This window comes from Bombyx mandarina, chromosome 11, assembly GCF_030267445.1.
Source record: "Bombyx mandarina strain Sakado chromosome 11, ASM3026744v2".
In the NCBI taxonomy this organism is placed as follows: domain Eukaryota; kingdom Metazoa; phylum Arthropoda; class Insecta; order Lepidoptera; family Bombycidae; genus Bombyx; species Bombyx mandarina.
The window spans coordinates 3,991,409-4,003,562 of record NC_143218.1 but is presented as its reverse complement, the minus strand read 5'-3'; the positions used below and the strand labels follow the sequence as shown (position 1 = coordinate 4,003,562).

Here is a 12,154-nt window from a genome sequence, read left to right as displayed (position 1 = left end):
CCAATTGAAATGAAATATAACGAAATGAGATAGGACGAAGTAAAGTCAGTACAGCAAAATGGTGAGCATTTGTTGAGAGTTCAAGGGATTTTTCGGAAGAAACCGAGAAGTCACGTCCAGCGGTTTTGTTGCTTCATTTTATTATTAACTGTTAGGCAGCTGTCAAAGAGCATAAATATGGGGACATTAAACCAGGCCGCCGGTTCCGCTAATGACGTTATCACGTTAAACTATCGTCCGTAAACCGACTTTACAGACAACCAATTAATTTTTTACCTACCTGTTACGACGGATAAGTAGGCTGACTGGCTCAACCTGAGAGAATTTGCTGACACTACTACATTATTGGTGGTAGGACCTCTTGTGAGTCCGCGTGGGTAGGTACCACCACTCCACCTATTCCTGCCGTGTAGCAGTAATACGTTTATGTCTGAAGTAACTATACTGAGACCTTAGAACTTAATCTCAAGGTGGGTGGCGCATTTATGTTGCAGATGTCTATGGGATCCAGTAACCAGTTAACACCAGGTGGGCTGTAAGCTCGTCCACCCATGTAAGCAATAAAAAAAACCACTAGCTCCAGCAAGAGTTGTGCTTCGCTGAACCTACTACCGGATCGGAATCGTGACCCACTGATGAGACCCGGCGAGAAACTTAGAATTTTCTCCATCAAACTCTTTCAAACATGTATTATCAGTCACATATCACACGACTTGATCTTCGTCCCATTATCCAATATTATATGGGCTCAACACAGCGAACTGTCTTAATAACTGTTAAGTCTATGGTTGTCAACATAAAATTTAAACTGTCAGAGTATAACAGTGCCAACTTGAAGGGATTTAAGTTCATTATAAAAAAATATATAGTGAAGTTTTCATATAATTTATTAACGTTTCCACAAAAAAATAAAAATACATTAATACAAAAGTTTACAAAACATTTTTAGCGCGTAATACGAAAAATATATTGAAGGTTATCTCCTTCTAGAGCTGGCAAGTGAACACCGGATTCTCTACTGTTGTGAAACTACCTCAATTTTCAAAGGGGCATGTCATCGCTGCGTTATCAGACAAAAAATCAGTAACTACCCACATTGGCACACAAATTTCAAAATAGCTTAAATTCTCTTCGTAGCTTCATTTGGAATCCAAAACTCATCGGGTAGCGTGTGATCGACAATTTTTAGGTCACTATATACGCCGCGCAATGTATGAATCGATATGAGAACATTGTACACTGCGCGTTACCGTGTAAACAACGCGGGTAGGTACGTTGTCTCAAAAAGAATCGACACGTAATCAGTGTAGACGTGCCTTAATGTATTTGACATTTTATTTTTAATTACTAAAAACTACTAGTGATGTTACGTTAATAACGAACTTATAATTAGGGCTGTAACTGCTGTGGAATTTTCGCATGGTTGATGATATTAGGCGTTCTGGAGCGACATCTCTGCGAAAAATATCGAAAAACATAAAAAAATAGCTCGATTTATTTTCGCGAACCTCTGTTGTAGATTAATAAGTAAATATTATAAATACATTTTAATTTCATTACATTTTTTATCGGTGCTAGGACGTCTTGTGAGTCCGCCCGGGTAGGTACCACGGCCCTGCCATATTTTTGCCGTGAAGCAGTAATGCGTTTCGGTTTGAAGGGTGGGGCAGCCGTTGTGACTATACTGAGACCTTAAAACTATATCTCAAGGTGTGTGGCGCATTTACGTTGTAGATGTCTATGGGCTCCAGTAACCACTTAACATCAGGTGGGCTGTGAGCTCGTCCACACAGCTAAGCAATAAAAAAAAAAAAAAAAAACAGAATTTGGAACTCATATCTCAAGGTGGGTGGCGTATTTACGTTGTAGATGTCTATGGGCTCCGGTAATGACTTAAAACCAAATTGATCGTTAGGTCGTTTACATCTTTATGAAATAAAAAGCAGTGTTCTTAAAGTAATGTTTACATTAAAGTCTTACTTCTCTGTAGTCTTCTTCGGCGATTACGGGAGTGAGGAGTTCCACCCTCCTCAGGGGAGTCTGTTCTTCATCGTGGATCAATTTGTATACCTCCGAGTGCTGGAGATGATCGAGGGAGACGGGTGGCTTCTCGTATTTCATGAAGTTGATCCTGATCAAGATTTACGCATAGCTAATAACACTAATTACAGCATACCGGAGTAATAGGGGAATTCATCATTGGTCCAGGGGTAGATGCAGGGGAACAACGATGGATGAGATTCGAACACAAAAAGCTTTTACATCTTCTTTGCGTACATGGAAACGCTTTACGAATAAACTTCAAGTTTAAAACTTCAAATGGTTCAAAATCAAACGTTAAAATTAACGAAGCTTTTTAAGATTTTTCGGTTATCTACATTATAAAAGTTATTATTAAACGGGTCTCTACGATTTTTTAGTATTAATTACTTCACGATATTTAGTATCTAAAACTTGTCAATTAAGAAAAACACAGTGGCCGCAAATTTCAGTTATAAAGTCTGAAAGACAGAACAGTATTGTATCAGAGTAAGATCTGAAGTTGGCTGTTTGAAAGGTAATGAAGTCTGAGATAATAAAATTCAAGTTATGGCACCGCCCTGTCTTTATCCTGCAATCTTTGTAGGGCAATCAATAAAATAGCTCTAACATATTAAGCTAAAACGAAATAGAATTTTTATTAGCTGCTAACTATAAGCGCTTTAAAATTAAAATAAAAAGCTAATATAGCTCTCGAAAAAAACAAACTTTTTAGGTTCGAACCTGCATCACGGGTCTTATTGGTGAAACGAAATGTTATTGTCTTCATAAAACAGCACAATGTTAGTTAACATTGTTCTATATAACAACTTTACTTTTTTACTATACAATTGTGAATAATGAGATTAATGAGGAAGATTGACGTAGAAACAAGCGCATATTGCAAACAATTATTTACATTCATTCCTCTATGGAAGTATGTTAATATCTTTATTACTTGTATACAATTAGTACGTTCTTTAAACGCATTTAATAACCCAGTCCGCGCGTAGTTGAAATAGCCCTTAGGCTACCAACGAATAGATAGGGGAAAAAGACAAAAAAAAGATAGAATAAATCCTAATGTCTTCTTTATGATTGAAGGATTACTAGTTAGATTAGATAGTTTCACCAGGACAGGTGGGCGAGCAAAGGCTCAGCCAGGAGGGGTGGGATTTGCTAACAGCTGCCCCCAAGCGCCTCCGAAGGAGACCTAACAACTCAAGAGCAGCTTCTTCGCGAATGAATCTACTACCGGATCGGAATCGCGAACCCTAATGTCCGGATACAACGAGACGATTCCTTCAGTTATTTGTTTAACCTTTTAACTACGATGTAGGTCACCGGTGCCCTACGCGGCGCACTGAAGTATGATTTCTGTTACTAAGGCATGGGAATATCTAGTAGACTCTAAGAGAGACGAATCCGAATGATAATGAGAATGAATCTGCTTCTAAGAGACCTAAAGACTAAAACGTACATTAACGAACAAAAGTTAGGCAACCTGAAGCCTTAGTGACAGTAATGGGCATGATTACTTCAGTGCGCCGCGTAGGGCACCGGTGACCTACACGCCAGTCAAAGGGCGACGAGCTATTAGCGAATTCTTTGTTAATGATTTTGTTTTGGTGAGAAATACAATTAATTTCCTTATTCGAAAACACTAATCAAATCACTTTATAAGATTTCATTCACATTGGACTTTTGCTCTGTTCTGGATCGCTAAAGAGTCGATATAAATACTGGAAACTTCATACACATTCTTGAAATTTCCAGCACTAATTTTAATACTGGAGTAAACTTTATTCATACTGATTAAAATCACTATGTTAATCCACATTGCGTTTCCAGAGATTTCTCTTGTCATGCACCATTTGGCTTTGGAATTAAGTACCCATCTCGAATTATCGACGCTATGACGAGGTTTGAGGAGTACTCCGCAGTAGCAAGCAGCTTGGCTCTGCTATTGTCACTGTTAATGTCCATGAGCTACGTCGACCCCTCGCTACTGTAAAACTTTTGCAAAACTTTATCTAGTTTCGTTTAAGCTTTTAACTATAGCGTCATGCTTAAACACAAAAGCGTAAAACTTACATAAATTATTTTATTGTACATCCCTATGCGGCTGTCACGCAGACTATGAAAATCGACTAAGTGACAATTCGATTCTCTGAAATTAATGAAAGTAATCTATGCATTCATCAAACTTCAATGTTTATGGTATGTGTATTGGAGGGTAAAAGTAAGAACCACCATCTCAATTTAATAGAAAGTGTAAGCTGAATGGGAGCCAATTAAGATGGCGCCACAGTAGCAAGTGGAAGGATTTTAAAAATAGCGCCATAAAATAGCACACTTCACTTCAACCCGACACACTTCGCTCTGTTTAAAGCTGCTATATTCACATCATTCCCACTTCCTACACTAGCACTATTTCGGTGAGTCTTCCAACAATAACGCGCTGTTTACAGGCGGACTTCAACTTGTCCCCTATACAAGATGGCGCTCCTTACCTCTATACTCTATAATGTGTATGAAAATGTGTCCGCCTAAAAGCGACCGCTTAGTGTAACGTCACAGTAGCTAGTGGCGTCATTTCGAAAATGGCGACGAAAGTTATTATATTAAACTGTTGAAGTCAGCACTCTTCGCTACCGCTGCTACATTAATATCACGCGATATGCCACTTGCGCTGATGATTGACTCTAGAGCTGTAATGTCCGCTCACAGCTTGACACTGTCTCATCTCATCCCAAGCTTGAGACACTTCACTTGTACCATAATATAACATTAAAAATACAAAAAAGAGGTTGAAACTGTATTTATGGGCGCATACCGCCATTATTAACAATAATTAATCACGATTTACTTACAGTTTAGTTTATTTTATGTTATTATAAAAAAATTATTAGTATTAAGAAGCTTTTATTCTACTTTAATTAATATTTTAGTAGATACTGTTTTGATGTGAAAATATTTCAGAAGATGTTTTGATGTTTAATTTATTGTTTACAAACACAAATGACTGTCAGAATACTCAAATATTAATTATAAGCATAATTATTAATAACAAATTATGTTATAATTGACTTTAATACTTTTATTACCTAGGTATTTTAATTGTTTAACGCAAAAAATGTTGTTAGCGCCATCTATTATCAGACTGGCTAATGATAATGTTTGTTTCAATTAGTTACACGTAATCTAAGTAAAATAATTTACTTAGAAGCCACGTGAAAATCACAAAAATATTTATTGTAAATATTAAGCTACATTTCACGAATTGTTTCGGAGTAATTTAATTTATTTGTTTAAAAGAATTTGTATTTGCCGTTATAACCCAAAACAAAATGGCTAACTATGTAAACATCAAAATCCTGTTTTTTTTTTTTTTTTGTCTTCACGCAATATTAACTTTTCATAGGATTGTTTTGTGTTTTCGTAGTGGATCGGTTATATTGTGTTGTATTTTCATAATGGATTTTATGTGTGAAAACCATGATGTATGTATTGCCGCCATCTTCGTGACTTATCGAATTAATATTTTAGCGCGAACTGTATGTATGTATTTTACATACCTACGTTGGCTGGGATGTATCTTTGTGTCTCCCCATGGCCAGATGTCGTTCCAGACGTCAATCTGATAGGACAATGAAAAAAAAATGGATTTTCAAACACACAAACAAACACAAATGTAATGAGGTTTCTAAACAAATATTTATTTATTTTTAAATTCAATTTATGCTATATTAATCTATGAAAGCGCTTTCTACTTTTATGAACCATATGAACATTATGACATGACTGCCGCCACCGGTCTTGAGACATGACCCACATAAGGTCGAAGCCTCAAGTGTACCGTAAAACAGCTTTAACTTACGCATTGTGATTTGGCGGTGGATGTAACGAAAAAATGACACTGAAATGAGACAAACATACTTCTATTGGATTTAACTTACGAGAGAATGAGATAGAATATTCTTTAAACTCTATATAGGTACATACTTCCATCTCATTTGCGCTGCATAGACTTTATCGCGTTTTAAAACAGTGCAAGCAAGCTAATTTCGAAGACAGTTCGAACAATGGAATCTGGAAACGCATTGTGGTTCCTAATACTCTGGTTTAAAGTCGAAGGGAACCTATCAAACAATTCCTCAGAGCATCTTCCCTTGTAAATACCGTAACAAACAGAGAGAAATTTCACTATCTCGGAGGCGTTAAGCTATTTCATTGTAATTTTCGATTAGACATACACAAAACATATTTATTTTTATATACAGACTCGTTCGGTCGACCAAAACCATAGACCAAAACCCTTTAAATAAACATTTGACAGTTTTATTGACATTTAAATTGGCGCGAAAAAGAACGTACTAAACATTAACGCATTCTTCATATTTCAATTTAATATTGATCCTTAGAACGCGAACCGTCGATAGACCGACTCTCAATTAGCACGTATAGAGTGCGGAGCGTCGGAATATCGATTCGTTCAATCAGTTCGATTATAGGTATCATGTATCAACCTGTACGGACATTGCTTAACGCGCGCAAATATAACGCGTTTTTAATAACTCAATTAACATTTATTGTAAATAACTATTTATAATTATTTTGCTGTGAATTTAATTCGCATTAATTTTTGTATTTTTTTCAATTTAACGTTTTTTATAAGGTCCTTTTTTTTCAAAAACACATCCTTTAGCTATTTCTGCAGAATGTGTGAAAATAAACTCAGCACTAAAGAGTTGAAAGTTCATGTAATTAAGGACTTTGATTACATTCTTCTCATTTATTTGTCTAAAATCTTTTCTTTTTCTTTTAAATTAATAACTATAGCAAGCTTATAAGAAAAAAGCATATTGTTATTGTATATTTACGACTCTTCAAAAAAGAAAGAGAAAATTTCAAACGAATCTAAGTCTTGAATTGTCGGTGGTTAAAGTCGAAATTCTTATGTTGACCGATTGATATCCAAATCAAATTTCCAACGATCATTCTAGAAGGTTATTAGAATGAGTCGTCGAAATTAAATTATATTTCTTGCGAGCATTACACTCGACTTTAAATCTTGTGGATTACGTTCGAATTTTATTTTAGCAACATTTAATTTTTGAAATATTTTACAATGAAATAATAATTCGTAACGTGTTTTTATCGAATAAGGCCGCCCACATACGTAGCTGCAAGCTTGACAAGCCGACATGAAGGAACATTGTTTACAATAAAAGAACTCCGGCACTAATTTCAAATTTTTTTTTTTTAAAGTGACACTTTTTTTAAAACTTTAGCTATTTAAATGGAGTAAATTTAATTGAAGTTCAATTAAAAATATCTAGCTGTTGATGCTGATATTAAATGCATGTGACTAGAAGATGTGTGGAAATGGTAGTGCAAGGTGGAGGGGGAAGAGGTCGACCAAAGAAGACATGGATGGAGTATGTGAATGACGATATGAGAGAGAAGAGTGAGTATTGAGATGACGGCTGATAGAGGAGAATGGAAGAGAAACATTAGCTGTGCCCACCTAGTGGGATAAGGTGGAGACAGTGAAGAAGATGTTAATATCAAATAAAGCAGATCTTTAATTACAAAGATAAATGACGCGTGTTAACCGAATTGTCGCTTAAAATAAATAGCCTTTCGCCTCTCTAGCCATCGCCAATCTAGGGCTGTGCTTGCAGCTTCTTACATGGAACCTTCAAGCTAATCACAAACAAACAATATAATAGGCATTATACATTCACACATAACATAAAAGTTAAATGCATTGTAAATCTTAAAGCGCATCAAAACAGATTTGTAAACGGAAGTAACAAAATGTACATTAGTCGTAGTGAAAACATTAATGATTCTATGTTCGTGTCAATTAATACGCTTTTATTAGCGCGTTACGTATGAGTGTCTGTTTGTGTCGGATTCTTTCAACTCTTCCATCGTCTCCAAGTCATCCGTTCAACTGGAACATTCGGCCGCGGGTCAATGACCGCTGACGACACAACAGTTTTATAACTACCCTCTGATATCTCGACCGGTATCGACACGATAAAAACAAGATGAAATTAATTGTCACTTTGGATTGCAATTTAACTTTACTTTTGTTAATTTTAAATTAAATTTAAGTAGAATATAGATCGCAGCGCATAAAATAAAATTTACACGGTTCCAAAATCTTCTGTTATAATAATAATAATAAATTAATTAACAATTTTATTACGCCTTGATCATTTTTAACAGTCTTTGCCATCTTCCTTTTTCTCTGTCATTCTGTCTGTCATTTTCTTCTCCCTTTCTTTCCATTTTCTCCCACTCACATATTAACGATCCGTTCCATACGTTCCGTTCTTACCAATCCTACTATATCTTTCTTTTTGGTGTTGTTCAACTCTATTATTGTGATCATAAGGGCTACGGCGGGTAGCAATCATACAGCGCAAGATATTTGTCAGATGCCCGAATCTCGCTTACGACATTATCAAGATAAGCTTGCATATATACAAATTCCGAACAACAACATTCAGACCGTCTGTCTACCGAGCAATATCACCCGCTCAGTGGAAGATCTTCCATTTGTCGTATACATCCACAGGTCCATTAAATCGACCATTTTATGATACGATTTCATTAAATCATTGTACCAAAATAGTAAGTCAATAAATCTAGCATAAATATCCGAATTTGATGTCCCAGCGATCCAAAACTATAGACTCAAACGGCTTGCGCTTCTGATGCGTGCAACGAGCTAGAATCATGAATGTTTTCATCACGTCTGCAATCCAGCAAAAGCTATATCCAACGACAAACCTGTTATCGTATGGTAGAAGATCACTTTCGTATGTTAACCTATGAACATGACATGAATTAAATAACGGACAATGATAACATAAAGACTAGCGTTCGTACCATGGATGATAGAAGTAAGCACCACCATCTCAATGTATTGAAAAGTGTCCACTGAAAAGGAGCCAATTAAGATGGCGCCACAGAAGCAAGTGGAAGGATTTTAAAAACAGCGCCATTAAAGATTAGAGTAGAATATTAAATTAAGAAGGAAACTAATACTTTTTACGTAAATAATAATAAAGCAAACAGTTGTCATTTTAATTTTAAATCACGTAAAATATGAAATTTTTCAATAGGACACACTCCAGTCTGTTTAAAACTGCTATATTCACATCATTTCCACTTGCTACACTAGCGCCATTTCGGTGAGGCTTCCAACAACAACTCACTGTTTACAGGCTGACTTCAACTTGTACCCTATACAAGATGGCGCTCCTTACATCTACCCTCCATATTCATATGCACGCGCGGGAAAAGAAATTTCCTTTAACGTTTTCTTCCACAACAAATGCGGGTGCTAATGGCGCGATTAAAGAGATTTTTCTTCAATCGGATACAAATCGACAATCACATTTTGAATGAAGACGTGCTCTTATTGAGACGAAGTTTCCTAATATTATCGCGTTAAAGCTACACCAGGCGAATGTATTGTGCGACATATTTCAATGTGGCCTTAACTTTAGTAAATCTTAGCGAATTTTACAGGAATTTTTATAGTTTATAGCCAATGCCAACCGTAGTAAAACTTGCAGTCAATTTTGCTTGATGTCAGGATAATTTTCATTGTTTAAAATGAGTTGTAACTCACTCTGAATATTTTGACAAGTAGTGTGCGATTGTGAAACGTCAAACGTCCAAAGACCACGTGTTTAGGCTGGTGGTAGGATTTCTTGTGAGTCCGCACAGGTAGGTACCACCACCCTGCCTATTTCTGCCCGGAAGCAGTAATGCGTTTCGGTTTGAAGGACGGGTCAGCCGTTGCCTACAACTCATATCTCAAGTTGGGTGACGGCATTTACGTTGTAAATGCCTATGGGCTCCGGTAACTCGTTAACATCGGGTGGGTCATGAGCTCGTCCACCCATCTTAGCAAGAAATAAATAAAAAAGGCGCTTGAACATATATTGTGAGCTAATTACCACGCAATTTTATTCCTTCCCTTTCCTCTTCCTTGTTCGGGGTGAATCTTGATGATACCTGGAACATGCGGAGCAGACGTGCGTGCAAGCTCGCGGGACGTGATTGTTTGACGAGGGTATAGGGAGACCCAGTGAAACGGTGTTCGCCGCCGCCCGCCGGTCAGTTGGGGACCTGAACCCGGGTGTCACTACTAAACTCCGCCCCGGGAAGCTGTCCCGCCAACCGGTGTAAAATCCTGTCGTGCGGTCGTCGTGCCGGAGTCGGAGACCGGAGTGGATCCCGGCGATCGCACGCAGGGTGGACTGGGGGCCCTTCCATGCCCTGCGTCAGTCTCTCACGCAACCCGTGGTCAAGCACGTACTGTGCTCCGCGCTTTATTCAGGTATTGTCATGATTTTGCCTCGAACTTCCTACCCCACCCAATCCCACTCTCCAAAAAAATAAATAAATATGACAGTTAAAAAAAGGAAAAGGGTTTTGTCGGCGATGCCCCATTCCACATTTAATGTGGATTTCAGCAATGTAAGGGGCCTACATAGTAACCTCGACGCCGTACACCATCATCTTGAGACGGCGCAGCCTGCCCTCCTTTTTCTGACAGAGACACAGATATCTGCTCCGGATGACACTTCGTACCTTGAATACCCCGGCTACGTATTGGAGCACAACTTCCTACGTAAAGCCGGGGTGTGTGTATTCGTCCGGGCTGATGTCTGTTGTCGCCGTCTACGAGGCCTCGAACAACGGGACCTGTCCATCTTGTGGCTGCGCGTAGATGACGGGGGTTGTACCCGAGTCTACGCATGCCTGTACAGGTCCCACAGCAGTGATGCAGGTTCAGCTCTGATAGAGCATGTGCAAGAGGGGACTAACCGCGTGCTTGAGCAGTACCCATCTGCGGAGGTGGTGGTTCTTGGAGACTTTAACGCTCACCACCAAGAGTGGTTGGGGTCCAGAACCACTGACCTCCCGGGTCGGGCTGCCTACGATTTCGCCCTGGCCTACGGCTTCTCCCAGCTGGTGACACAGCCCACCCGTGTCCCAGATATTGAGGGGCACGAGCCCTCCCTGTTGGACCTTCTGCTGACCACCGATCCGGCCGGATACAGTGTGGTGGTCGACGCTCCACTTGGATCGTCTGATCACTGCCTTATCCGTGCTGCGGTACCGATCTCTCGTCCTGGTCGTCGAATGACGACCGGGTATCGAAGAGTTTGGCGGTATATGTCAGCAGATTGGGATGGGTTGCGTGAATTTTACGCATCCTACCCATGGGGGCGGCTCTGCTTTTCCTCTGGTGATCCTGACGTCTGTGCGGACCGACTTAAAAACGTGGTGCTTCGGGGGATGGAACTGTTCATTCCTTCTTCCAAGGTGCCCGTCGGGGGTCGCAGTGGACCCTGGTATAACAATGCCAGTCGGGACGCTGCACGCCTCAAGCGGTCCGCATACGCGGCATGGAATGATGCCAGGAGACGCCAGGATCCTAATACCTCTGAGGAAAGGCGGAAATTTAACGCCGCTTCTAGGTCCTATAAGAGGGCTATTGCCAGGGCGAAGTCGGAGCACGTTGCCAGAATTGGCGAGCGACTGAAGAGCTATCCCGCCGGGAGCCGTGCTTTCTGGTCGCTCGCTAAGGCTGCAGAAGGTAACTTCTGCAGGTCTAGTCTCCCACCACTACGCAAGTCCGATGACAGTCTGGCCCATAGTGCGAAAGAGAAGGCTGACCTTCTGGTCAAACTCTTCGCCTCGAACTCGACTGTGGACGACGGGGGTGCCACACCACCGAACATCCTCCGGTGTGATAGTTCCCTGCCGGAGATCTGCTTTACACAGTGTGCAGTCAGGCGGGAACTCCGACTCCTGGACGTCCATAAGTCGAGTGGGCCGGACGGCATTCCTGCTGTGGTTCTGAAAAGGTGCGCCCCTGAGCTGACGCCTGCGCTAACGCGTTTGTATCGCCTCTCTTATTGCACTAACATGGTTCCGTCTTCATGGAAGAACGCCCACGTCCACCCTATCCCCAAGAAGGGTGACCGGTCGGACCCATCGAGCTATAGGCCTATCGCGATAACTTCCTTGCTTTCCAAGATGATGGAGCGAATTATAAATATACAACTCCTGAAGTATCTTGAAGATCGCCAGCTGA

The 12,154-nt window shown here is 39.7% G+C and overlaps 1 protein-coding gene across 1 annotated transcript in view; it reads right to left on the bottom strand.

The window, feature by feature from the left end:
* Positions 1 to 874: 874 nt before the first annotated feature.
* The window catches only part of LOC114244440 (Z band alternatively spliced PDZ-motif protein 67), a 36,814-nt gene continuing 25,534 nt past the window's right edge, over positions 875 to 12,154 (bottom strand). The window contains exons 14-16 of the mRNA XM_089731547.1: positions 8,827 to 8,865; positions 1,981 to 2,131; positions 875 to 1,455 (exon numbers count right to left, since the gene is read on the bottom strand). Coding sequence (XP_089587673.1) covers positions 1,390 to 1,455; positions 1,981 to 2,131; positions 8,827 to 8,865 — 256 coding nt within the window. The 3' untranslated portion in view covers positions 875 to 1,389. The remainder of the gene's footprint in view (positions 1,456 to 1,980; positions 2,132 to 8,826; positions 8,866 to 12,154) is intronic.